This window comes from Aythya marila, assembly GCF_965140915.1.
Source record: "Aythya marila genome assembly, chromosome: 10".
Classification (NCBI taxonomy): Eukaryota; Metazoa; Chordata; class Aves; order Anseriformes; family Anatidae; genus Aythya; species Aythya marila.
Genome location: NC_139051.1, coordinates 12,958,526 through 12,983,716, shown reverse-complemented (window position 1 = coordinate 12,983,716; position 25,191 = coordinate 12,958,526). Strand labels below are relative to the sequence as shown.

At 69.4% G+C, this 25,191-nt stretch overlaps 3 protein-coding genes and 1 long non-coding RNA gene across 4 annotated transcripts; 2 read left to right on the top strand and 2 right to left on the bottom strand.

The window, feature by feature from the left end:
- The first annotated feature begins 428 nt into the window (after nt 1-428).
- LOC309881716 (2'-5'-oligoadenylate synthase 1-like) lies at nt 429-2,486 on the top strand. Its single transcript, XM_082767970.1, has 6 exons — nt 429-614; nt 711-984; nt 1,066-1,241; nt 1,336-1,577; nt 1,665-1,800; nt 1,880-2,486. Exons 1-6 carry the CDS (start codon nt 447-449, stop codon nt 2,393-2,395), a joined length of 1,512 nt encoding a protein of 503 aa, XP_082624096.1. The 5' UTR covers nt 429-446; the 3' UTR covers nt 2,396-2,486.
- A 369-nt stretch (nt 2,487-2,855) lies between these two features.
- SEMA3B (semaphorin 3B) lies at nt 2,856-12,248 on the bottom strand (the record flags this gene model as incomplete). Its single annotated transcript, XM_082768474.1, is given in 21 exon segments — nt 2,856-3,470; nt 3,551-3,728; nt 3,730-3,816; nt 3,895-4,052; nt 4,149-4,190; nt 4,303-4,394; nt 4,478-4,697; nt 4,800-4,944; nt 5,018-5,087; nt 5,183-5,297; nt 5,374-5,519; nt 5,726-5,845; nt 5,933-6,026; nt 6,106-6,225; nt 6,308-6,370; nt 6,487-6,644; nt 7,317-7,462; nt 11,108-11,160; nt 11,280-11,498; nt 11,608-11,723; nt 12,245-12,248. Coding segments are annotated over 21 exon segments (2,736 nt in total). The 3' UTR covers nt 2,856-3,080.
- A 581-nt stretch (nt 12,249-12,829) lies between these two features.
- LOC309881808 lies at nt 12,830-15,990 on the bottom strand. The gene is made up of 3 exons (XR_014318178.1): nt 15,404-15,990; nt 14,018-14,292; nt 12,830-13,545 (listed from the first exon to the last, which is right to left on the bottom strand). It is a non-coding gene; the product is annotated as an uncharacterized lncRNA (long non-coding RNA).
- On the top strand, nt 15,068-24,504 carry SLC38A3 (solute carrier family 38 member 3). Its single transcript, XM_082768207.1, has 16 exons — nt 15,068-15,227; nt 19,587-19,770; nt 20,200-20,281; nt 20,395-20,510; nt 20,637-20,710; nt 20,795-20,887; nt 20,982-21,063; nt 21,751-21,833; nt 21,918-21,976; nt 22,098-22,271; nt 22,361-22,440; nt 22,530-22,630; nt 22,719-22,843; nt 23,595-23,739; nt 23,894-23,997; nt 24,255-24,504. Exons 2-16 carry the CDS (start codon nt 19,661-19,663, stop codon nt 24,357-24,359), a joined length of 1,533 nt encoding a protein of 510 aa, XP_082624333.1. The 5' UTR covers nt 15,068-15,227; nt 19,587-19,660; the 3' UTR covers nt 24,360-24,504.
- Nucleotides 24,505-25,191: the final 687 nt, after the last annotated feature.

Here is a 25,191-nt window from a genome sequence, read left to right as displayed (position 1 = left end):
TCCCCACCCCACCCCATCCCAGCCCTGTCCCTGACCCCGTCCTCAGTTTCGGTTTCCCCCTCCCCGTTTTTCCCCGCACCCCTCCCCGCAGTTTCGTTTCCAGCCTCGCTGCTGACGCCGTCAGAGACGGAAACCGAAAGCGGAGAGGAGCCGAAAGCGAAATCGGGAGTGGCTGCTGTTAAGGCACCGAGGGGCCGGGGGGGGGGCTCGGGGACCCCCGGTCCCACCCGCTCCATCGGGGTCACCCGGCCCCGGTGCCACCGCCCCGCGCAGCGCCCCCGGCCCCTCTGCGCCCCTCGGGGGATGCTCAGCAAGGGGAGACCGGGGGGGGGAAATCGGAGCTACCTTAACCGGGGGCGGTGCCGTGGAGAAGTTGGGGGGGGACCGGGGGAGAGGGATATAAAGCCGGAGCGGGAGGAAAGCGGCGCTGAGCTGCGGGAGCCGCGATGGAGCTGTGGGACGTGTCCACCGCGGAGCTGGACGGCTGGGTGGCCGCCACCCTACAGCCCAGCACGGATTTCACCGCGGCGGTGAAGAACACGGTGCGGCAGATCTGCAACTTCTTCAAGGAGCAGTGCTTCGAGGACGAAATCCGCGTCTTCAAGACGGTCAAGGTGCGAGCTGCCACCCCCAAACCTCCTCCGGGACCCCGTCCTGCCCTTGGGGTTGGGGTTGGGGGCTGAGCGCCCGCTGTCCTTTTTCCCCCGCAGGGTGGCTCGGCCGGCAAGGGCACGGCTCTGCGCAACAACTCGGATGCCGACGTGGTGATCTTCCTCAGCTGCTTCTCCAACTACCTGCAGCAGCGGCAGGAGCACCCCAAGATCCTTCAATTCATCGAGAATCGGCTCCAAGAGTGCAGGCAGAGGCTGTCGTTCACCGTCAGCATCAGCCCGCCCCGCTACAAGGGCCGCTCCCTCAGCCTCACGCTCTTCTCCGACAACGAGTCCATCGAAGTCGACATCCTGCCCACCTACGATGCCCTGGGTAGGGGACTGGGATGAGATGGGATGGGGCAGGCAGGGGGCACGGTGCGGGATGGGGGTCAAGGTCCCTTTCTCCCCACAGGCCAGGTGATGCAGGATGGCCCGCCGGACCCACAGGTCTATGTGGACCTGCTGAACGTGAACAGCAGCCCTGGGGAATTCTCCACCTGCTTCACTGAGCTACAGAAGAAGTTCGTGAAGCGCTGCCCCGCCAAGCTGAAGAACCTGCTGCGCCTGGTCAAGCACTGGTACAAGCAGGTGAGGGGCTGCCCGGCCCCACCGTGCCCACACAGCCCCCACCCCCTGCCCGGGACCCCCTTACCTGCTGGCTCCCCAACCCGTCTCTCCCCAGATGCTGAAGCCACGGTACCCCGGTGCAGACCTGCCCCCCAAATACGCCCTGGAGCTGTTGACCATCTATGCCTGGGAGCAGGGCGCAAACAGCAACGAAGCCTTCAACCTGGCTCAGGGCTTCCGCACCGTGCTGAAGCTGCTCTGCCAGTACCGAGATGTCTGCATCTACTGGGAGAGGTACTACTCGCTGCAGCATCAGCAGATTGGCACCCACCTGAAGCAGCTGCTGCGGATGCCCTGGTAAGGACCCGCACCCTTGCCCCGTCACGCTGCTCCCAGCCCCAGTTCTGTGCCGGGCTGACAGCGCTGCCCCGTCTGCATTCGCAGCCCCATCATCCTGGATCCTGCCGACCCCACCGGCATCCTGGGCCAGGGCAAGCAGTGGGACCTGGTGGCTGCGGAAGCTGCCCGGTGCTGCACTTCCATGCCCTGCCTCACCGGCATCCAGCCCTGGAACGTGCAGGTAGGGCTGCCCGCACCCCCCCCCGACCCCACGGCCCCCCAGTCCCACTGCTGCTGCTCACACACGGTCTCTCCTGCAGCCGGCCAAGTCCGTGACGCTGGAGGTGAAGGGGCTGCGGGGCAACAGGCTGCGCATCACTGTCAGCCCCAGCACCACCATCTTGCAGCTGAAGGAAGAGATCAGGAGGAACTGGGGCATCTCCCCGTACCAGCAGCGCCTGTCCCAGCAGCCGGCCGGGACCTCCCTGATCCTGCACGACGACAACAGCCTGGCCTCCTACGGCATTTACTACGACACCACGCTGGTGCTGCTGCACACCCAGCCCCAGGAGATGGACATCTTGGTGAAGGACATCAAGGGCCAGACCATGACGTACTCTGTGCGGCCCACTGACACCGTCTTGCAACTGAAGAAGAAGATCAACAGCCGCCAGGGTATTCCCGTCGAGCAGCAGTGCCTGACCTACGACTCCAGGAATCTGGAGGACCACCATAAACTGGAGCACTATAACGTCCAGCCCAAGAGCACCATCTACCTGCATCTGCGGCTACGGGGGGGAGCGGGGCCCCAGCACCCTGGCTGCCAGCCCTCCTGAGCACCCCCAGGCACCAGCCCACTTTGCTGTTCCCCCCCTCCCCCCCCCATCATATCCCATTTTATTTCTCCCTGGAAATAAAATATTTTAAAGACCATGTGCTGCTGGTGCTTTGGGAAGGGGGGACAGTGGTGCCCGGAGTCAGGGCTGGTGTCAATGTCCCTGAAATGGAGGGGATAGGTGGTGGGCACGAGTTCACCTCCCTGGGGCTGGTGGAAAATGCTGTGCTTTGGTTTTAATTCTGTGGAAGAGAAAATAGGTGGGGGGAAGAGCCCTGGTGCCATAGGTGCCATAGGTGCTGGATCCCAGAAGCACCCGTGGGGGGCATGAGGACACGACACACACACGGGGGGCACGCTCGTGGGGCCCCTGTGCTGACTCCTCTGCTTTATTGAGCTCAATTAGTACAAGACCGGGGTGGCTCCCACCTGCCCCCCGCCTGCATCGCCCGGGCCGCCCCCTCCGACCCCCGCAGCGCGGCTGCTCCCTCGCCCCCGGGGGCCCCCTTTGCCATACCGGGGCCGCCTCGGCCGGGTGCGCGCCCGCTGCTACCAGCTGTTCATAAACAGAGCGGGGCCCGTGCCCGGCCGGGAGCCCCCCACGGCCACTGCGAGCCCCTCTCGCCACGCGGCAGAGCCAGGCCCGGTCCCCGCTCCTAGGCAGCGCCCGGTGCCCGGGCCCGGTGTCACCAGGGGGAAGCGCTGCGGGGACCCCGCGGCCCTCCCCGGGTGCGGCGGCGGCGGGCGGCCTGCGGCTCCTCTCCGGGCCTCGCGGGGGGCCCGGCTTGGGTGCGGGGGGCCCGTGAGCCGCCCCTCGGCCCCTCGCAGGCCGCCTCGGGCCGCTCCAGCAGCTGGAGGAAGTCCCGGTACCAGAGGGTGCGGGAGGGCGCGGGGGCGCCCGGGGCCGGCGGCGCTGCCGCCCGGCTGGCGGTGATCACCTCCAGCGCCAGGCGCAGCAGGGGCTGGGTGAAGCCGTGCTCGGTGGCGCGGCACAGGTAGAGGCCGGCGTCGGAGCGCTGGACGCTGCGCAGGAGCAGCCCCCGCTCCGTCCAAACCACCCGCTCGTCCGGCTGCACCTGCGGCACCAGCGGGAGGTCAGGGCACGGAGGGGGATGTAGGGAGAGCCCCCCCCCAACCTCCAACCACCAGCACCTACCTCTCGCTGGGGAGCATCGGGGCTGTGCTGGTAGGTCCAGAGCACGCGGGCTTGTAGGGATCGGGGCACGCACTCCAGGAAGGTGCTGCTACCCTCCACGGCGTAGAGCTGCCTCTGGGGCACGCGGCCCCGCCGTGGCTCTGCGGGACAAGGCCTCCTGTCAGCCCCCAGCCCGGCAGGGCCGCCGGGCCCCACCGGTGTCCCCCTCACCTTCAGAGCAGAGCAGGTTGGGGTCCCCATTGCGGACATCCTGCCGGCGGGAGCGCCTGCAGGAAGGGAGGGAGATGGGGAGCTGCGGGGGCACGGCACATGCTTTGCCCAGGTTTTGGGCAGGCAGTGCCTACCTTTTGGTGCTGGGCACGTAGCGGGTGCAGGCGGTGCCGTCCCAGGCGCAGTACGGGTCCCTGGCCAGGCAGCACTCGGCGCAGGCTTTGCCGTAGGCACTGCAGCGGTGCAGGGGCAGCTGGGCCACTGCCGTGGTCGAGCCGGCATAGAGCTGTTGCTGCAGGGAGAAGGGGGCTCAGCACCCCACTGGGGGATGCAGGGACCCTCCCCATGGGGCCAGCAGTGTTTCAGCCCCTTTGTCTGCTCCCCTTACCCGCTTGGAGGAGAGCTGCAGGCTGATGATGGGGGATGCATCCTGCCGGGAGAGCAAGGGTGGGCGTTGTGGAGAGCTGGGGGCTCACCGGGGGGTGTGGAGCCCCCAGCAGCCACCCCCAGCGCTGGGGTGAAGGCAGGCGGCTGCCCCTCACCTGGAAGACCTGCAGCTCCTCCAGCAGCAGCTCCTCCATGCCGTGCCACCTCTCCTGGGGCACTGAGACCACCTTCAGCACGGTGCCGACATCTGTGGGGAGGGTGGTGAGGCGGAGGTCCCGGGCATGGCCCCGCAGCCGCAGCTCTCACCCCTTGGCCCAGGGCAGCACGTGCCTGTGCCAATGAAGAGGACGTCGTAGTGGCCATCAGCGGCAGAGACGCGGTCAACGGCGATGCGGGTGAAGGTGTAGGGCACGCCGGCTTGCAGGAAGAGGGGCCGCTGGCCGTGGGGCAGCACCGGGTTGTACATCAGCGGGTGGTGCCGGGCAAACTGGATCACCTCATCCGGGAAGTCCTTGGTGGAGCTGAAGGTGCCGAAGGTTTTGCTGGGGCACTGCAGGAGGCAGCGCTGGGTGAGCGGGGTCCCCACTCCCCACATCCAGCCCCCTCCCCACGCCCCCGGGGCTGACTGGGTGCCACCCGCCCTGCCACGTACCATGCCTGGCCGGGGGTAGGGCACACGAGCCTGGTACGGCACCCACTGGTAGTTGGGGCCCTCCTTGTGCGCAAAGGGCCCCAGGAAAGCCCGGCGGATGTCAGCCATGGTGTAGACACAGACGGCCGAGCCCTGGAAGACGGAGCTGGCAGGAGAGAGACAGGGCGACGTGAGGGGCGAGCGCGCCTGGGGCACGCGTGGAGGGAGATCAGCTTTACCTGGAGGTGGAGAAGACCGCGTAGACCAAGGGGTTGCGCTTGTCCCTTGTCTGCAGCAGGAAGACGTCCCCTGTGGGCAGGCAGAAGGGACAGCGTCAGCGTGGCCACCCTGGCCCTGCAGGGCGCAACGGCGCCTATATGCCGGCCACCCCGGCGAGCACTCACGGAGCTCGTCGAAGTATGTGTCAGCACCGTCGGCACCCGGCACGGCACAGACCAGCCGGGCCTTCAGGAACGTCGTCCACTTGTTCACCAGGCTCCTCTGCCCGCCCACGTCGTTCTGCGGGGCGAGGGGCAGCCGGTGGTTGAGCGGTGGTGCCCATACCCCGGGCACCCCTGCCCCTGCCTGCACCCACCCTGCAGATCTGGCCGATGCGGGTGAAGCTGGTCTTGCCCAGCCCCTGCTGCCGCTCCACCGCCGTCTCACGGAAGAAGAAGTAGATTTTGTCGTCGTCGGGGTTCTCGCTCTCAGGCACCCAAAAAACGTCCACGAACTTGGGCTCTGGGGGCAGAGAGGTGCCACATCCAGAGCCCGCAGGCACCCGGCAGGCACAGGGACCCCCGGAGAGCCGTGGGCAGCGCTCCCACCCCGTCAGGCCCCATGGGAGGATAGAGGACAGGCACAGCGGAGCCCGGTGAGCTCGTCACCCGGACGGCTGCATCCAGCAGGGTGCCCGAGCCCTCCCGCCCCGGGTGCCCTGCACTGACCGTTGAGCCAGCGGGAGTCGTGCTGCTCGGTACGGACGGAGGGGCGCGGACCCAGGCTGCGGAAGATGGTGAAGTCGCGCCCCATCAGATCGGTGGCCACCCCGGAGTAGAGCTCCTCACCTGGCAGGCACCAAGGGAAGCGTCACGGGGAGCCCGCTCCCGCTGACTGCCGCGACAGCCCCAGCTCCTCCCTCGCTCCCCTCCTACCCACGAGAACAGAGGCGGCCGTGTGCCGGGGGTCATAGGGGCTCTTTCCCTTGCCGTCCTCAGCGCGCCGTGGGTCCAGCTTGAAGACGTGGTCCTGGGGGAATGGGGTCAGCACCGGCAGCCGGGGCCATGCCGTGCCGTGCCGTGCTGTGCTGTGCTGTGCTGCAGCTCACCTCCGTGTGCTGGCCGACTTCCACGAAGGCACAGGTGGGGTGGAAGGCGCCGGTGCCGCAGGCATACAGGTGGGTCCGGTTGTAGGCGTGCAGGATCTTCACAAAGTTCATGCACTCGGCCTGGGGGGACAGGGGGCGGCTCTGAGGTCCCCGCTCCACCGGTGCCTCACCCAGCACCCTGCCCGCCCCATCCTGCACTCACAGTGATGTCCTTGCCAGCCCAGTTGCACTCTTCCCTCCACTCCACCGGTGCAGGCCAGTAGATCTGCAGGCGGGAGGGGAACGGTAGCAGCTCCCAGGACCCAGATGAGAGCCACCAAACCCGTGGCACGTCACGGGAGGCACCTGCACCACCCTGCGCCACCCTCCCGGCCCCGTTACCTTCCTGTCCCGCTGGCCGATGTTGTCCAGGCTCAGCGACACCAGGTGGTTCTTGGCGCCCACGAAGAGGCGGCCGCGCTCCTCGTCCAGCAGCAGGGCCTCGTAGCAGCACGAGCGCTCCAGCTGGAAGAGGCGCAGCCCGTGGCGGGCCCGCAGCTCTGCGGGGCCAGGACACCCCGCTCAGCCCTGCCCGCTGCAGCCCCTGTGCTGGAGGGGACCCAGGGGTCCCTCAGCATGCTCCCATCCCATCCCACAGAGGACTTTGGGGTCCTGGGGGACCCGCAGCTGCCCCCACCGATGCGCCTGGAGGTGGTGGGGTGCCCCAACTCCCCGGGCACCCCAACACCCATCCCGGGTGCAAGCGAGCCCAGGGCAGGGCTGAGATCCCAGCCCCACGGTGCGGCCACGTCTCCGAGGTGCCCGGACAGGGGGCTGTGGCCCCTCACCGCCCGGTCCCATCCCCCAGACCCGTCCCACCGGCTTTCCCGGCTCCGCCGCCCCCGCAGCGGCCCACCATCCATCTCGGCACGGCGGGTGGCGGGGAGAAAGGGCCTTTTCTCTGCCCCGCGGAGCTAATCCCTCGCGGCAGGAACAAACGGCTCTTTGTCACGGCCGCTCACTGGGACCCCGTACCCACGGCTGGGGGCACCGAGGTGACTCCCCGACCCGGCACCCCGGTGCATGGGAACCGGGAGGGGGGGGGAGCACGACACGGAGTCCCCCGGTGGGCCCAGCGTCCCCACGCTCCCCCGTTGCACCTGCACCATCCCTGCTCGGTGGCTGCGGGGTGTCCCCTCGCCCGTCCCACCCCACGGGTTGCCCGCACTCACCCGGGAAGGCCAGCCGGAGGCGGGGGGTAGCGGTGGCAGGCGGGGGGCGCCCGGCGGCGGGGCCACGCAGCAGGAGCAGCAGCAGCAGGAGCAGGAGCAGCAGCAGCGGGCTGCTCATGGCTGGTGCCTGGCTCGCAGCCCCTCGGCTGGAGGCAGAGGGGGGGACATCAGCTCGGGTTACAGCCCCCTCCCCGCTGGCCCTCGGGGGGGTCTCCCCACCACTCCATGCATGGTTGGCAGCGGTGCCCCCGGTGGGACCCCTCTGGTTTGGCCAGCACGGGGACACGGAGAGGGTGAGGGTGCCCTGGGCATCGCCCTACAGCGAGCCCGGCACAGCGCAGGGGGGCTGGCTGAGGGGACCCCCTTGCCGGGTGTGGGTTGGGGTATGCAGGTGGGGGGGTGCTGGCTGCTGTCCCCCTCCCTCCCCGCACTCAGACCCCAAAAGTAACGGGGTCCGTGAGCGCTCCCCCTGCCCCGACCCTGGGGAAACTGAGGCAGGCGCCCCGGGAGTGCTCTGAGCTGCCCTGTGTGGACGGGGCGAGCCCCGAGGGGGGGGGCAACAACCACGTCCCCCTCCCGTACCTCAGTTTCCCCATCTCTGCGCCCTTCCTCGGGGCGGGGGGGGGGCTCCGCCTGGCTGCGGGGCCGAGCAGGTGGCACGGCCCGGCACGGCACGGCACCGACCCGAGGGGCCCCCACCGGGGCTGCTCCCCCCGGGCGGAGCCGAGCCCGGCCCCGCCGCCGCCGTCCAGGCGAGTCTCGGCGGCTCGGCCCTTGCCCCCCCCCCCCGCCCCGGTCCCTTCCCCGTTCCCCTCCCCGGTCCCGTCCCGGGCGGCGGCACCCACCTGGGGCTCGGCGCGGCTCGGCCCGGTCCCGCACGGCCCCGCCCCGACCCGGAGGGCGGTGGGGCGGCCCCGACGGGGCGGGGCGGGGGCGGGGGGCGGCCCGGAACGGCCCGGAACGGCCCGGCCCGGGGGTGTGCGTGTGTCTGTGTGTGTGTGTGTGTGTGTGTAGGGGGGTGGCACACACGTGCAAACACGCGCAAACACGTGCGCACCCGCAAGCACCTGCACAGCACCTGCCCGCGCACGATGCGCACGCCGTGCGCCCCCCCCCCCCCAAACACACACACACCCTTTGGGGACCCCCCCCCCCTCCCCGGGGCGCACGCCTCCGCCCGCAGCTCCACGCTGCTCCCCGGCACGCCCGTCGCACACGCACACGCCACGCACGTAGCCACACGCCGTGCCACGGCCGGTGGCACCCGCCCGTGGGTGGCCCCGCGGTGCCACCACCCCGCGGTGCCACCGCCGCCGACACCGCTGAGCTGAGCACCGCCGCGCTCAGCGCACCCACGGGGGTGGCTACGGGCAAGGAGGGGGGGGACCCAGGACCCACGGGGGGGCCCCCGCTCAGCTGCAGCCCAGATGTCTGGCCCGCGCCCAGGCTGCAGCAAACAAAATTCCTCCGCTGCCTTCCATTTTCCAGCCGGCGCTGCCAAGAATAGCAAGTGCTGAGAGGTGCCGGCAGCGGGGCCACGCGCGCCTCGGCCCGCAAGGAGGGCCGGGGAGGGACACGGGGACTGGGCTGCCCTTAGGGGCCACCCCCACACCCCCAGCCTCGTCCCCCCCTCCCCGGCTCGGATGGCTGCGGAGAGCTTTGCTTCTCCGCAAGACTTTGCCCGGGCCATGAGGCGCTGCGGGACTTTGGGCTGGGCAGAGGGTGGCTCCAGCCAAGGGAAAGCGCCGTGGGGGGGCCCGTGCCTGCTGGCCCTGCCATCGCCTCCTGCCTTGCTGCACGGCGTCCTAGGGCTGGCCGTGGCAGCAGGAACGTGGGTCCAGAGCCCCCCACCACCCCTGCTCCCAACCGGGAGCAGGATGGGGCACAGGGGGCAATGGCAGGGGGATGTCACCCCTCCCCGGGGGCCGGGAGGGCTCCCAGCACCACGAGGGCCAGCGGGGACGTGGCGAGGTGGCCTGAGGGTGGCCAGTGCCAGCGCAGCCTGAGCCCCGCAGCGCTGCAGGGCCCTGCCAGCAGCGGCTCCGCCTGCAGAAGCCATCAGGCGTCACAAGGGCCGTGGCTCCATCCCGGAAAAACAGCGCTGGAGCTGCCAGGGCCGGGCAGTTGTGGAAGGGGGGGGGGGGTGCGCCACGTTGCCACCAGCCCCCCCCTGCTCCACAGCAGCTCCCTGCGGCGGGGTGATGAGGAGAGGGGCTCGCAGACAGCCCAGGAGGACACGGGAGAGGCCTCCTCCAGCTCCAGGATGGGCACGGTCCCGTGTCCCAAGTGACCCTTGAAGGGTGCCCGGCGATGCTGGGAGGACCCCTGGGGACAGGGTGCTGGCCCTGCCGGGGGGGGCAAAGCTGGGAGCCAGCCCCATGCGTGCCCTGAGAGACGGCCGGGGTCGCACAGATTTTGTCTGCGGGGTTGTGTGGGCCAGGGAGACCGTCCCCACGGCCCGGCGTGTCCCAGGGAGCTGTGCGGCCTCACCCCCCCGCTCCTCCCCATCCCTAGCGAAGCAGGGAACTCATCAATTTTCCACCCCGCTGCTTTTCAGCCCGCGTTTTGTCTCCTGTTCCCAGCCAGACCCCAGCAATGGGCTTTGTCTGCGCAGCGCCAGGGGGCCTCCCCGAAGGACGGCCACCGTCGGCCTTGCCATCAGCATGGGGACGTGCCAGCCCCAGCCGGAGTCCCCCCATGCTTGTGGGGGCACCCATCCAGAGCCCCCCACCCAGGGGGGGACAGGAGCAAAAGATGGGCTTTGTGCCAGGTGCTGCTGTCCCTGCGGCACCGCTTCTTGGCCAGGGGGAGCGCATGGAGGCAGGAGAGGCCCCCTGTCACCCACCTGCACCCCAACACCGGGCACCCCAAACCCCTAATGCCTCGTGATGGCACAGCAGAGGTGGGTTTGGAGCTCATCTGGCATACAGCGAGGGCAGGTGGCACCCCCTGCTGCCATCTCTCCACCTCCTTCCCCCACCATCCCGAAGCTGGCTCCGGGCACCTTGGTGCGAGCCTTAACTGGCACCGGGATGCAGCCGTGGCCCTGCAGCTGTGGGGGGCTGTGCCAGGGTCGGGATGGAGCCCCTGGTGCTGTCCCTCACCCCAGAGCCAATGCAGCAAGCGGGGCCCCCGCACATTCCTGCCGGGATTAGGTGGCAGCCCCGTCTGCGCCAGCTAATCCCACTGTAACAGCCCCCTCTGTGCTGGGCCGAGCAGGGCCATGGGGGGCTTTGGGGCATCACCACCGAGCTGCCCCTCTGTGGGGGCTGCTGGGCGAGCCCTGGGGCGGGTGGTGCCAATGTGTCCCCCCCATGCAGCACAGAGGAAAGAAATTTGGGTCCCGACCCACCAAGCCCCCACGCTCAGCCGGGGACACGCACGCGCCCTTTACCCACCCCCGCAGCCCCAGGCTAACGTCAGCCCCTCACTACCTGCTTGCTCGTCCCCCACCCCAGGCCCGGCCGTGGCCACCTTGTCCCTGTGGGACCGGGCGGCTCCCCAGGGGACTCGCACAGCGCCGCTGCGGCGGGGACGGCTGGGCCGGGCGGCCACCGCACATAAAGCGGCCATTGATGGGCACGGCCGTGGCCGCGGCGGCACAACGGGGCCTTGTCCTGGCCCGGTGCCCCACCGCTGCTCGGGCTTGCCCCGGTTTAGGGCTGAGCCTCTGTCCCCAAGCCAGCACCCAGGGGTGCTCTGAAGCCCCCCCAGAACAGCGGTGCTCGTAGAGACTGCCAAAGGACCCAGCCCCCCCGGCCCCCGGCGCAGCCCCACAGCCCTTGTCTCACCTCCGCCTCCTCGCCCGGGGTGCTTTGGGCTGGGGCAGTGGCTGCTGCCCGCTCTTTAAACCCCAAATCGCTGACGGGTGCCAGTCCCAAGGGCGGGGGTGGAGGGAGGGACGCGGAGCCCGGTCCCTGCTGTCGGGACCGGCAGCAACAAAGGGCGCTGTGTCCTCCCCACCCGGAGACGTCCATCGGGACCCAGGGGGCACGGGAGCACCCGGTCCCGGCGGCCAGGCTGGCCCCGGTCCCTTGACCGCAGCGGCTGGGAAATGTCACCGCCTGTGTCCCGACAGCCCATGAGCATCTCGGTGGCCTCGGGCCCCTGGCACCCCCGGGTGAGGGTGCGGGACCGCTTGGGTGGCCATGGAGCATCTGTAGGGCACAGGCCGGGGCCACCCTATGGGTGCCGGGTGGACACATGAGAGGTCTCAGGCAGCAACCTGGGACCCACCGGGGATGGAGACGGGCAGCAGCAGCAGCAGGTGCCATGTCCAGTGCCTCCTCACCCCGTCACCCACCACGCAGACCGCGGAGCAGAGCGCTGCTCGCAGCGGGCAGCGGGCTGGGAGGAGCGGCGGAGGCACCGGGGGCTGCTGCTGCGATCCAGGGGGACCCGGGCAGGCTGGGGGTAGGAGCCCGGAGAGGCTTCACCGGGAGGAACGGAGCCGGGCCCCGCAGCCCTGCTGGTCCCCGGCCAGCCCCGCGCCCTGCCGGCACACGGGGGCGCAGCGCAGCGCCGGGGGGGAGCCGGGGCGAGGGAGCCACGGGCGGGCCCGGGGGAGCCCCCGACCCCCCGGCGGCCACCAGGGGGCACCCGGGCCCCACCGGGAGGCGGCGGGGGCGGGGGGCTGGGGGCGCGGCCCCTGCCCGGAGCCTCGGCCCCCGCCGCGCCCCCGCCGCGTCCCCGGTGCGTCCCCGCTTCCCACGGCCCCCTTACCCCCGGCCTTACCCCACCGCCCCTTTGCCCCCTGTTTGCTCGGTCCCCGGGGGGGCCGCGGGGCTGCCCGGGGGCGCGGGTCAAGGCCGGTGCCCGCAGCCAACGGCAGGAGGGGGAGGGAGCGGGAGGCCCCCCCCCGGCAGCCCAACGGGGAGAGGGGGCGATGCGCACCCCACGGCTGCCCCACGCATCCCCCGCTGCCCCACACATCGCCCCCTCCCGCCCCGCTAAATATTAACCGGGTGTCCCCAGGGCCTCGTGTCCCGTGCACGCCCCAGCTGCGCTTGGGGACGCGTGCGGGTGTCCCACGGGGATGGGCAGGGAACCCCCGGCCGGGCGGAGCGGGGCTGGGCACAGAACCGGGGGCAGCTTCACCAGGAATTCCCTGAGCATCCTCAGGGCACCGGGAGCAGTGGCAGGGCTGCCTGGGGCAGGGTGGCACAGAGGGGTGCAGGAGGGGTGCTGCCCAAGCCCCGGCACGCTGCTCGTCCCCCCCTCCTGGCATTCGGGCATCCCCCGGGCAGGGCATCCCAGCGGAGCTGGCACGCGGCGGCCTGGACCGGGTGGCCACTGCCCTGTCCCCTTGTCCCAGTGTCCCTCGTCGCAGCGCCGCGGGACGCACTGGGGAGGCAGGTGATCGAGCAGCGATAAACCCACCCTGCCAGGTCCAGGGAGCCGCGTTCTGCTCCTGGCTTCTGTAAAGTTAATTGGTTTAGAGTTTCCAGGAACAAACGAAGGAGAAAAACACTCTCCCGGTGTGTGGGGCCATTGAACGCTCTCTGGCGAGTTATAATTGCAAATCATGTTTTGAAATCACATTAACCAATTATTCCTTGTTGTTGTTGTGCCCAGCCACAGGACAGCGTGTGCATGGTGGTGGCGGCCTCCGAGGCGAGGGGGAGGCCGGGGAGCTGTGCCTGTCCTACCGGCGGGGCGGACGGTGATGCCTGGCGCCAGGGACCAGAGGCACCCGCTGGCTTTGTCCCCAGCAAGGACGAGTGCCTGGAGGCTTCTAGCTCGAGAGGCCGTGTGACAGCGCTTGGGAGAGCCGCTGGGGCCGTGGTTAAAGCCATCACCTCAGCCATGTGCTCCTGGGATCACCGATCTTGGCCCCAGGAAGGTTGTTGGGCAAGGAAGCCGAGCGTGACCCTCGGCGCACACCCGGCCAGCCCCCGGCACCCTGCGCCCGTCCTTCATGGCTGAGGATGCTCGGATCCACCCAGGTCCCCGTTCCGGCCGCCTTCATCCAGCGCCAGGCGGGGCTGGCTCCCAGGGCCGTGGCTTTCGTGGGCTGGCTGAGCTAGGGGACGCGCATGGCTGGGGTAGCACGAGGCGGTGGCTGCGGGTGGCACGGGGCAGACAGAGGGGAGCTGGGTGCGGGGAGCCTTGGGGTGTGCTCCAGTCCTGGGGCTTGGTGGCTTTTCTCCCTCTTCTTCCTCCTCCCTGCTGCGATATTCTGCAAAGCTCCGGCTGTGTTTGCGCGCACAGTTTGTGTTCATCTGCCCGGCTGAAAAGGAGGGGAGGGGGAGAAGCACACTGTGTGTCGGGAGACAAGGGAGGGGATGGCACAGTGGGGCACTCCTTCATTTCGCAGCAAAAGGAGACGGAGGATTTGGGGACCAAGAACCACCAGCGGCGTTTCTAAGTCACTGGGCTGCAGAGGAGCGAGACCTGTCCCCATCCCCATCCCTGTCCTTGTCCCTGTCCTGCCGCTGAGCGCAGCCTGCGGGTGCTGGCTGCTGGGGCTGTGTTTGCGCTCTGGGCGGCTGCTGGCGGCTGCCGTTTACGAGCCCCGTACGAGGCTGTGCGCTGCCACCCGTCCCCGGGGAGCGCGGTGCCACGTGGCCGGCGGGTGCCCGCCCTCGCCGGGGTGGGGAGGGTTAAGCGGATGGAGCACGGCTCTGGGTGCCCTGACCCCCCCGACGCCGAACCTGGCCGCCTCGCCCCGGCACGCCGGCCAGCGCTGGTTCAGCACTTACGCATGATGCTGTTATTAGAAATTAGTTAATGGATGTCTCCGGCCGAACGGGAGCGGTGGTAACAGGCGCGGGAGCAGGGGGCAGAACCAGCCGTGGCTGTCGGTGTGGTATTTAGCAGCTGCCCCAGTGCTCCCAGGCAAGTGGGTGCTGCTGCTGCTGCCCGCTGCGCTGGGGCCGGGCACGTTCTCCTCCCCACGGCCGGACCCCGATGCTCGCCGCCAGCTGGAGGAGCCCTCCTGATCTGCTCCGTCAGGGTTTATGCACATCGTGTGTATCTGTAACATAAATGCAGGGTCCTAGGGGCATGTGGGGCTTGGGGGGTGTTGTTTTTGGGGGGGGTAGCAAGGTGCCTCGCTGCTGCTGCAAGGCACAAGGAGTTTAAGGAGAAGCCCCACAAAGTAGCCAGCCCACTGGGTACAACAACACAGGGCTGTTTTGCGAGGGGAGGAGCATTCAAGGAGTCCCCTGTCACCACAGCGTGGATCCAGAAGATTTTTCCCCTAAGAAAAACCCCATGGGAACCAGCGGGGCTCAGCATGCCTCACGCGGCACTCAGGCCCCCCAGCATGCTAGGGACAGCGGCAGGCTGACAACCAGGCTCCCTGGGCATCCCTGCAGCACACAGAACGCTCCTCAGAGAAAAAAAAATAAATAAAAATCCCCTTTGGGGCTCTTTTGGGGGGCAAACCCCAACACTTTGAGCGTAAAAAGCAGCTTCAGCGCGTGGTGGGAAGCTTGAAGGGTCCCGCCCTGCCCCTTTTACCCCCACGGCGGAGGCAGCGGCTGCCCTGCGGAGGGGCAGAGGGCTAAAATCGTGCCCTCCTGCCCCTCGGGACAGCACCCACTGCCCAGCCACTCGCTGCCCTCGGACCTTGGGGTGGGGTCGGGGAGGCTGAGCCAGCCCCGACCGTCGGCGCTGGGCGCTGGGGGGGGCCGCGGGTGGCCGTGCCCGGTGGCGGTGGGGCCAGCGGGGCCGGCTGTGCGTGCGCCTCCCCCTCGCCACCGGCCTCCCCAGCGGTTCGCACTGACGCTGCCCCGGCTGCGCAGAGAGATTGGGAGCCGTGGCACGGGGGGCGGGCCTGGGCTCCCGTTTAATCCCCGCTCCGTCGGGATTAGGGCCGGAGGAGGCTCGGTAATCTGCCGGCGGCTCGGCGCGCACCCGGCGCCGTTGGCTGGGCTGGCAGCGAGGCGGCACTGAGGGGACGGGCAGGTAGGACCCGCGGCACCCGCGGCCCCACGCTCTCCCCTTTGCTGCTTTCTCCCAGCCTTTGCCGGGGTGGGAGGCTGCGGAGGCTCTCCCCCAATTCGCCCCCTTCCCTCCCCGTGCCCCCCCCGCCGCCTCCCTGCGCCCCAGCTCCGGCGCACGCAGCCCCGGCGCCCGCTCACCTTCTCCTCCCCAAACTTCCAAACTTCCTCGGAGCCCCGCTCCCACCGCCAGCTGTTCTGCTGGAGGAGGGGGGAACCGCTCAGTCCTGCCCCGAGCTGCTGGCAGGAGCAGCTCCCCACGCCGCCCCACGCCGCCCCACGCCACCCCACGCCGCCCCACGCCGCCCCACGCCGCGGCAGCTTGCAGGTGGCAGAGCCGGAGCGCAGGGGCTGTTTGCTTTGCCGTTGCTTTTTCCTCTTCCCTCTCCAGCTGCTGAAACCCTCCCACAACGTATTAAAAAAAAAAAAAAATCCTACGAATGCTCATAAAAAGGCAGAGGCTGCCTTGCCGGAGCTGGAGCCTCACGCTCACCGCCCTCGGTGGCACCACGCTGCCGGGGGGGGGGCCGCGTGGCCACCCCGCGAGTCTTGCCCCTGGCTCTGCCGATAACAGCCACCCCCGAGCTCCCCGTTTTTTCCACTTTAATTTTTAATCGGCGGTGGCAGCCGCGTATGTTGGTTACAGCTGGAAAGGGCCGTAGCGGGATCGGGTGTCAGGGCGTCACAGGGGCTCCCGGGCGGCGGGGCCGTGCGTGCCGTGCCGCCAGGGCCGGGTATTTTTAGGGCAAGCGCAGCCAGACGGGAGGCTCACGGCGTTCCCCGAGCGTCTTGCGCCAGCCGGGGAGAAACCAGCCGGGGGAAACCGAGGCACCGCGCGGTGCTGGATGCCGCTAGCGCCGTGTCCGCCGCAGGGCCGCAGGACAGCCCTGGCTCAGGGGGCCGGGGGGGGGTCCCTGGGTGCTGCGCCTGGGCAGGGGGAGGAGACGGGAATTTTCCACTGGCATCTGGATCAGGCCCAAGCAGAGCGGTTGCATCGGCGGGTCCGGCGGCGTGCCGTAACCCCGGGCTGTCACCGTGGGCACAGCGCGGCGCTCCTTGCAGCGCTGCCTGTAGCCCCCTACCCGGACACGAGCGGCTGGGGTCCACCAGGGATTCGTGGGCAGCTCCGGGGGGTGTGGGGGGGCATCGGGGTGCTGCCCCCGCGGGGAGCCTGGCCGAGGTGCAAAGGTCCCCGCAGCGCCTGGCCGGGCTGCAGCTGCACTCGCACGCTGGGGCCGCGGCCACGGCAAACAAACGGGCCCCGGCAGAGGCTGTTTTCCTTGGCATGGGGGTGCTGGGGGGAGGACTGGGATCCCACGGGTTCCTCTGGCTGAGAAAACAGAGGCCCCTGCCCCCGGCCTTCTCGCCGCGTGGGTCCTGGCCACCCCCGCATCCCCCACCGCCACGGGGCTGCTGACGCAAGGCTGGGGCCAGCTGGGTCCCCCCCAAAATCACAGCCCACAGTTGGGGTGCTGAGCTCCTGGCGGCGTCCCGCGAAGGCAGGTGTGCTTTAGGGAGCGAGCTCCCGAGAGACGTCTCGCTTCCCAGGAGCAAGGCGTGCGAGAAAAGCTAAAATAGTGTTTTCAGGTGCTTTCCACCCATTTAATCCCTGCGACAGCACCGTCCTGTCCAGGTGACACCAGCCCCATCAAGGGCTTGGCATCCTTGCGCTGTGCCCCCGCGCTGTGCCTCAGTTTCCCCGTTGCCTGCCAGAGGCTGGGTGATGTGTGGCAATGTTTGGCTTTGCCACCCCCTGTTCACGGTGTCCCCAACCCTGGCACGTCCACCGCTGTGGGACGGCGCTGGGGCTGGTGACAGCAGCGAGCCTGTCACCTGGCACAGACACGGGGGCTTTGCTAGCTTGGAGAAGGGACCTGGGGCTGCCGGGGGATGTGGCATTTGAGCACCATGTCCCCAGCTGCCTGCGGTGACATCCTGCCTCTCTGGCGAGGGTCCCCAGCAGGGCTGTCTGGGGAGGGTCTCAGCTCACCCTGCTGTCCTGGCGCCAGCCCGCGGCCCTGGGCGAGGCCGTACGTGCGTAGTCGGGAGGTGGGAGCGCAGCACGCAGCTAAAAGCAGGGCTGGGTGCTAAATTTAGGAAGGCAGGTCAGGGGAAAAACACAGGTCTGCCTTGTGCCGGGCTGTGGGAGGGAGGCCCGGCGGCAACGCCTGGGGACCCCAGCGGGGCTGGTGGCCGTGCCATCACCCTCCTGCTGCCACCTCCCCGAGCCAGGAGCTGCGCTGCGATGCTTTTGGGGCCGGTGGGCGCAAGGAGGGCTGTGTAGCCCCCAGCCCGCGAGGCGCAACGCCTGGCTGCCCGCGTGCAGGCCGGCAGCTGCGTCGGGCTCGGTGCTAAAGCCGGATTACAGCCGCCACGGTGCCGCGGCCCCCGCCCCAGCTGGGGAGGATTAGCCGGGATGGGGTCCGGGCACCGCATCCCTGCTTGGGGCAGTGCCTGCATCCGCACAGGGCTTTGGTGGCTCGGGGCACCCCTGCGCCTGGAGCCTGGCACGTGGCGCTGGGACGTGAGCGGGCTGGCTGGCAGCGTCAGCGCGGTGTCCTCGAGCTCGGTGACACCGGGAACGGCCCCTGGGCAAGCGACAGCCGAGCGCGGGGGGTTTGGTGGCACCGTGGGTGGCAGCCCTGTGGGGTCTGCTCGCTCCTACCCCTGCCACCGGTCCCCAGACAGGGCGCCGTGCCGCCGGGGCGCCCACCGCTGCGCGAGTCCCCGACCTGGGGGCCACCCCGGGGACATCCGTTGCGCTGTTTATTTGCTGTTCTGCAGAACCTTATCGCAAAGCAAACAGCACCCGTGAGGGGCACGACCGAAGCGTCACCGGTCCCTCGCCCCTTCCCCCGGTGCCACCGGGCAGGGACCAAAGGCCGGTCTGGCCGCCGAGGTGGCAGCGAGCGCTGCCGGGGCCGTGCCAGCTCCGCCGGCGGGAGGAAGCCGGGCGCGACGCTCACCGCATAAGAAACGAGCCCGGCCGTCGCCTGGCCGTGCCGGGAGGTGCTGGGGGAGGCCGACGTTCCCCGGGCTGCGGCCGTGGCCCCTCAGGAGGAGGGGGCTGCGGAGGGGAGAGCGCAAGGGGGGCTCGGGGACCTCGCGGCCTGGCACCGGGGCACCGGCGATGCCCGGTGGAGGGCCGGGCGAGGGATGTGTCCATGGCGGTGGGAAGGCGCGGAGCTAACGGCAGCGCTGGGACGTGCTGGCAGCCCCGTCCGTGCCTGGATGCAGCCCAAGCTGAGGCCCAGTGGAGGGGATAAATCATCGCCCAGCGGCCGCCTGCGGTTCGCTCGCTTCCCCCGCATGGCTCGGCCTTGCTGGGTTGGGGCGGGAGGATGTGGCCCCCGCTGTGCCTCAGTTTCTCCACGTGGGCAGGTGCTGTAAAAGGGGTGGGGGGGAGGAGGGTGGATGCGTGCCCCCATCCCATGGCTTAGCCTCGCTGACCCCCCGAGGGCTGCCTGTGAGCCAGCGCGTGGCCTGGGGTGACCCTGCTGGGGCTCCTCGTCCCCCTGGCAGTGGGAACAGGGCGAGAGCCGTGGGGGCTCGGGGGTGCTGGAGACCTTCCCCAGTGCAGCCAGCGGGGCTGCTATCCCTGTGACCCCCATGCCGGGGTCTCAGCAGTGGGCAGAACCACAGAGAGAGCCACCCGGTCCCCAGGGCCACCGTGGGACCCCAAGTGCTGGCTCAGGACCGCAGGGACGGCTGCAGCCCCCGCAGCCCCTTGGGGACCCACAGCCCTGCTGATGGAGCAGCAGCATCCTCCCGGGGCTGGGACCGTGCCGCATCCTCTGGGGCCGGTGACACCTCCTGTCTCGGTGGGGCTCATGGAGACCCTTGGGTGATGCGGACAGCGGGGGGTGGCGGTGGTGGCAGCAGGGGACGGTGTGGGGCAGCGGGGCCGTGCCCCGACTGCCAGCCTGCCCCAGAAAGCGGCCCTGTGCCGTTTCCCAGCGGGGCGGGGAGGGCTGGGCTCGCACAGAGGCGGCTTTGTGCCGCTTGCCAAGGCGTCCCCGCTCGGCAGCCCGGCCGCCATCCCCTGCCAAGGACTCGTCTCACAGCCCCGCGCTTTCCTGCTCCGCTTGCCAGCCCTGACGTGCCCCTGAGCCCCCCTGCGGTGGCAGCGGGGGGTCCCCGAGCTCCCTGCCCCGTCCCACGCCGCCTCCCCTGACCCACCAGTGCTGGGAGGGGAAACTGAGGCTGGGTGCCAAGCCCTGCTGGGGAGGCTGGGCCACCTGAGCCGGGAGGTCCCAGTCACCGCGGGGATGCGCCGGGGCGCCCGTCCCTGCTGACCTGGCCCCCGTGGGGACCCCGTCACCAGGCCCTGCAGCTCCCACCCGGAGCCGGACCCCGCGTCTCGCCCAGCCTCGAGGAGCTGCATCCGTGCCGCCCACCATGGAGGCCCCGGAGCTGCCGGTGCAGGCAGAGATGGTGGAGCTGGTGCCCAACGGGAAGCACGCGGCCGAGCTCAGCACCACCGCCCTCCCCTCGCTGGCGGGTGACAGGTAGGGCTCTGGGGACAGGCGGCTTCCTTGGGTGGCTCTGGGCACCTCTGTCTGGGTGCCCACGGCCTGGCCCTGCGTGGGGCTGGGGGCTCCGGGAGATTTGGGGGGCTTGGCGCACTGAGCGTGCAGAGAGCTCGAGGGGACTCGGGGCTCTGGGGACTTGGGGCTTTTGGGGTTCTTGGGGTTGCTTGTGGGTTTTGGGGGGGGCTCAGGACGCTCGGTGCTGGTAGGGGGCTGGAGGGGCTCAGGGCACGTTGGGGGCTTGGGTCTTTCATGGGGCTCAGAGCACTTGGGGTGCGCAGAGGGCTCAGGGGCAGGGGGGAGCTGCCCCAGTCCCGGCCCCCGTGCCCTGGCGCTGCTGGGGGGGGCCGTGGCGTCCCCGTCTCCGCTTGGCCTCCCGCTTCCCCCGCTCCTCCCTCCGGCGCCCAGGTTTGACGAGAACCAGCGCAGCGCGGAGATGGAGGAGTTCCTGCCCCACGGCGCTGAGAAGAAGCAGACGCACTTCACCGACGTGAGTGGCGGCACGGGGCCACCCCCCCCCCACACCTCCCCAAAGCCCCCCCCCTTTGGCAGCATCCCACCCGTGTGACCGTCCCCCCCTCCCCTTGTGCCCCCTGCGCGCAGTTCGAAGGCAAGACGTCGTTTGGGATGTCCGTCTTCAACCTGAGCAACGCCATCATGGGCAGCGGCATCCTGGGGCTGGCGTACGCCATGGCCAACACCGGCATCGTCCTGTTCCTGTGAGTGGTGCCGGGCACCCGGGGGGGGTCCCGGATTTGAGGGATGTGAGGATTGGTGTCACCAGAGACACGGTGGCCAGCGGGGGACCGAGGGGCTGGCTTGTGACCGTGCTGTCCCCCCCGCAGCTTCCTCCTGACGGCCGTGGCCCTGCTCTCCAGCTACTCCATCCACCTCCTGCTGAAGTCCTCGGGCATCGTGGGTGAGCGCCGGGACCCCAGCAGCCGGCGGGGCTGTGCCTGGATCCCCCCCCTCAACCCTCACTGCGTCCCCTCTCCCCTCACAGGCATCCGTGCCTACGAGCAGTTGGGCTACCGAGCTTTTGGCACGCCGGGCAAGCTGGCCGCAGCCATCGCCATAACGCTGCAGAACATCGGGGGTGAGGAGCTGGGGGGGGGTCTTTTTGGGGTGGGGACACGGGGACGGGGGACACCGGGCGGCCCCCGCCACGCTGTCCTCGCTCTGCCCCGCAGCCATGTCCAGCTACCTGTACATAGTCAAGTCCGAGGTGCCCCTCGTCATCCAGACCTTCCTCAACCTGGAGGAGAAGACCGCGTGAGTGTCCCCAACCCCTCCAGCCACGTCCCGTCCCCCCCCCTGCGTCCCCGCCCGGCAGGCGCCCTGGATTCCTCTCCAGCTGTGCAGCCCCTGGCGGGATTTAGTGGCGTTAAGCCACTGCTATTTTTGATCGCTGTCAGCGCTGAATAAGCCCCTGGGTGGGATTAGACCGGGGTGAACTTCCAATCCCCGCTCCTCGCCCCCCAAGGGGGATCAGCCCACCTGTTCCTCCTCCCGGGGGATGCCGGCTCGAGGGTCCCCAAGGAGACCCGGGGAACCCCGGCGGTCTCCACGTGAGCACAGAGGTCTCCCCAGGGACACCAGCATCCCCGAGGACACCGGCATCCTTGTGGACACCAGCATCCATGGGGACGCCAGCCATGGGGTCCAGAGAACCCGACTTTGGGGTCCCCGTGCTGACGCAGAGATCTCAGTGATCCCGGAGATGCCATCTCAAGTGTCCCCAGGGACGCCAGCACCGAAGTCTCCGTGTCCTCGAGGGATGCCAACATCCCTGGGGACACCAGTTCAAAGGTCCAGGGATGTCAGCCCGGGTGCTGCCAGCTCAGGGCCCCCCCCCAGAAGGCAGACAGCCCCCCCAAGCTCATGTCCACCCCCCCCACCCCGCATCAGGTGAGGCTTGTTCCCCAGCTGAGCGGGGCTGTGAGCAGCCTCTGCTTCCAGGGACTGGTACCTGAACGGGAACTACCTGGTGATCCTGGTCTCCGTCACCATCATCCTGCCCCTGGCCCTCATGAAGCAGCTGGGTAAGTGGGGTATGGAGGGTTTGGGGGGGGCACAGGGGGCTGGGGACAGCCCTGTGCCCACCGCTGCTCCCCTGTCCCCCCCAGGCTACCTCGGCTACGCCAGCGGCTTCTCCCTCAGCTGCATGGTTTTCTTCCTCATCTCGGTGAGCACGGCACCGATCCCCACCGCCCCCTTTTTCGCCTGGTTTCGTTCACCCAAACCCGGGCGGCTGACATGGTGCCCCCCCCCCCACACCCCCTTTGCTTCTCCCCCAACCCTCCCAGGTCATCTACAAGAAGTTTCAGATCCCCTGCCCTCTCCCCGACCAAGTGGGGAACGGCACGGGCGGCCTCAACTCCACGGCAGCCAGCAGCGGGGGGCACTGGGACGACTCCCTGGGCCCGCAGCCCCCCGAGCTGGGCGCCTGCACCCCCAGCTTCTTCACCCTCAACTCCCAGGTAGGGTTTTGGGGGCTGCGGCGGGGGGGGGTCCCGGCCCCGGGGCGAGCTGCCCGTGCCCTGCGCTCAGCCACCCGCCCCCCTCGCAGACGGCCTACACCATCCCCATCATGGCCTTCGCCTTCGTGTGCCACCCCGAGGTGCTGCCCATCTACACGGAGCTGAAGGAGTGAGTGCAGGCGGGGCGGGGGGGGTGCCCGGGGGGGTGCCCGCTGCCCCCCATGGGGTGGGGTTGGCGCTGACACCCATCTCCCGCAGCCCCTCCAAGAAGAAGATGCAGTGCATCTCCAACATCTCCATCGCCGTCATGTACCTCATGTACTTCCTGGCCGCCCTCTTTGGCTACCTCACGTTTTACGGTGAGCCCCAGGGCAGCTCGGGGACGGTGGCACCACGGGGGACGTCCCGGGGGTGCCGGCGCTGACCCCGCGTCCGCGGTGCCCCCAGGGCGCGTGGAGTCGGAGCTGCTGCACACCTACAGCAGGGTGGATCCCTTCGACGTGCTGATCCTCTGCGTGCGGGTGGCCGTGCTGACGGCCGTCACGCTCACCGTCCCCATCGTCCTCTTCCCGGTGAGGGGCCCTTTGGGGACACCAGGCTGCCCCCACGGCCAACCTTCAGCCGCAGATCCAAGTGCTGAGAGGAGAAACTGAGGCTGGGGAGGGGGGACAGGGAACAGGGAACAGGGGGGGTGTGGGGACAGGGCTGGGCAGCAGTGGGGAGGTGGGGATGGGAGGGGATGGATTGATGGGATGGGATTGGATGGGATGGGGATGGGATGGATTGATGGGATGGGAGGGGATGGGATGGGATGGGATGGGATGGGATGGGATGGGATGGGATGGGATGGGATGGGATGGGACAAGATGGGTGGGGATGGGATGGGATGGGAGGGGAGCAGATGGGATGGGATTGGATGGGATGGATTGATGGGAGGGGATGGGGATGGGATGGATTGATGGGAGGGGATGGATAGATGGGATGGGATTGGATGGGATGGATTGATGGGACGGGATGGGATGGGGATGGGATGAATTGATGGGATGGGATGGATTGATGGGGTGGGATGGGGATGGGGATGGGATGGGGATGGGATGGATTGATGGGATGGGACAGGATGGGAGGGGACAGAATGGGATGGGGATGGAATGGGATGGGGTGGGAGTAGAAAGAATGGGATGGGGTGGGTGGGATGGGATGGCAGCGTATGGTTTCGGAGTGTATGGGGTGGATGCATATGGGAAGGGAGCATATGGGATGGGACGGGGTGACCCCTGGCTCCACGGATGGAGCGTGACCTCCCCTCCCTGTGCCCATCCCCAGGTGCGCCGGGCCATCCAGCAGATGCTGTTCCATGGCAAGAACTTCAGCTGGATCCGCCACGTCGCCATCGCCGTGGTCCTGCTGACCTTCATCAACCTCCTGGTCATTTTTGCCCCCTCCATCCTTGGCATCTTTGGCATGATCGGTGAGCAGCAGCGCTGGCACCCGGCCCTGCCACATGTCCCCCGCCAGCGGCCCCCATCCCTGTCCCTGTCCCCCCGGGCTGCTCCCCAGGGCAGGGCAGGACCCGGCGGGGGCTGCAGGGCTCACCCTGCCCGCTCCGTCACCGTCTGCCGCAGGTGCCACCTCTGCCCCCTGCCTCATCTTCATCTTCCCGGCCATCTTTTACATCCGCATCATGCCCAAGGACAAGGAGCCCCTGCGCTCCACCCCCAAAATCCTGGTAAGCCCTGGGCCCCCACCCCTGGGTGCTGGTGGGGGAGGACGAGCACGGGGACGGGGGCCAGCCCTTGCGCCTCAGGGATGCGCCACGCTGCCGTCCCCTGCAGGGTGACACCGGGGGGCGTGAGGACGGAGGAGACGTGGGTGAGGTCTCCTGAGTCTTCACTGGGGTGGGGGCCCCCTGGACCCCCTCCTGGCTCTGCCTGGGGCGGTGGGTGGCGGTGGGCAGCCCCCATCCTCTGCTCTGTCCCCCCGCAGGCCGCCTGCTTCGCTCTCCTCGGGGTGCTCTTCATGATCATGAGCCTGAGCTTCATCATCATCGACTGGGCCACGGGGGGGGGCAGGAGTGGCGGCAGCCACTAGCCACCCTGGCTGCCCACCCTGACCCCAACCCCAACCCTGCCAGGACCCCCCCGGGGCCCCCACCTTTGCCTCCCGCCCTTGCCCTTGGCTGGTGGGAGGGGGGCACGAGACACGGCCAGCTTAGGGGACCCCAGCCCGTGCCCACACCTCCCTGCTCTGCGCCTCAGTTTCCCCATCTGTGAATCGGGGAGATCAGCGCTTCCCTACCTCACCAGGGGACGGGGGGCTCGGGGGCCAGCCCGGCTCGGGGACATCCTCTTGCCCTCCGCTGGCACCAGAGCCCCGAGGGCAGCGTCTGCGGGGCTGGTGGCCAGCCCTGGGCAGTGCCCCAGCCACCCGCCCTGTCCCTTGCTGTCCCCGTCCCCTCCGAGCCAGCTCCCCTTCGCCCCCTGTGACCCCCGGCACGCTCCTGAGCTCGCCGGGGGCCGGCTGGCTGCTGTCAGCCCAGGTACCCAGGGGCTGTCCCTGTCCCTGTGGGAAGGTGACACACACACAGCGGGGGTGGCTGCTGCTGGTTTCCGTCGGTGCTGTGGCTTGGCCACCGGTAGCGGCCACGCTGGGGCCATTCTGCTGCTCCCCGGGGCAGCGCAGGCACCCCGAGCACCCCGGGGTGCTGGCTGGGGTGCGCGGGGCAGCGTGGCTTGGGGACGGCTGGGTGGGTGGGTGGGTGGGTGGGAGGGGGGGGAAGCTTTGGAGCTGCTGTCCTGCACGCATCCCCTGATGCCAGGGTGATGGGCACCGCCCAGCCTGCACCCTTCTCCTGCCACCGGCCTGTCGGTCCGTCCGTCCGTCCGTCCGTCTGTCCGTGCCATTGGGGTCGCCCAGCCGTGCC

Bases quoted from the DNA above. Each gene is read 5' to 3' on its own strand.
- LOC309881716 (XM_082767970.1), top strand. From the start codon at position 447: ATGGAGCTGTGGGACGTGTCCACCGCGGAGCTGGACGGCTGGGTGGCC. The intron at 985-1,065 runs GTAGGGGACTGG...TTCTCCCCACAG, and splicing joins GCCCACCTACGATGCCCTGG to GCCAGGTGATGCAGGATGGC. The intron at 1,801-1,879 runs GTAGGGCTGCCC...TCTCTCCTGCAG, and splicing joins TCCAGCCCTGGAACGTGCAG to CCGGCCAAGTCCGTGACGCT.
- SLC38A3 (XM_082768207.1), top strand. From the start codon at position 19,661: ATGGAGGCCCCGGAGCTGCCGGTGCAGGCAGAGATGGTGGAGCTGGTG. The intron at 20,711-20,794 runs GTGAGCGCCGGG...CTCCCCTCACAG, and splicing joins GAAGTCCTCGGGCATCGTGG to GCATCCGTGCCTACGAGCAG. The intron at 21,064-21,750 runs GTGAGTGTCCCC...CTCTGCTTCCAG, and splicing joins AACCTGGAGGAGAAGACCGC to GGACTGGTACCTGAACGGGA.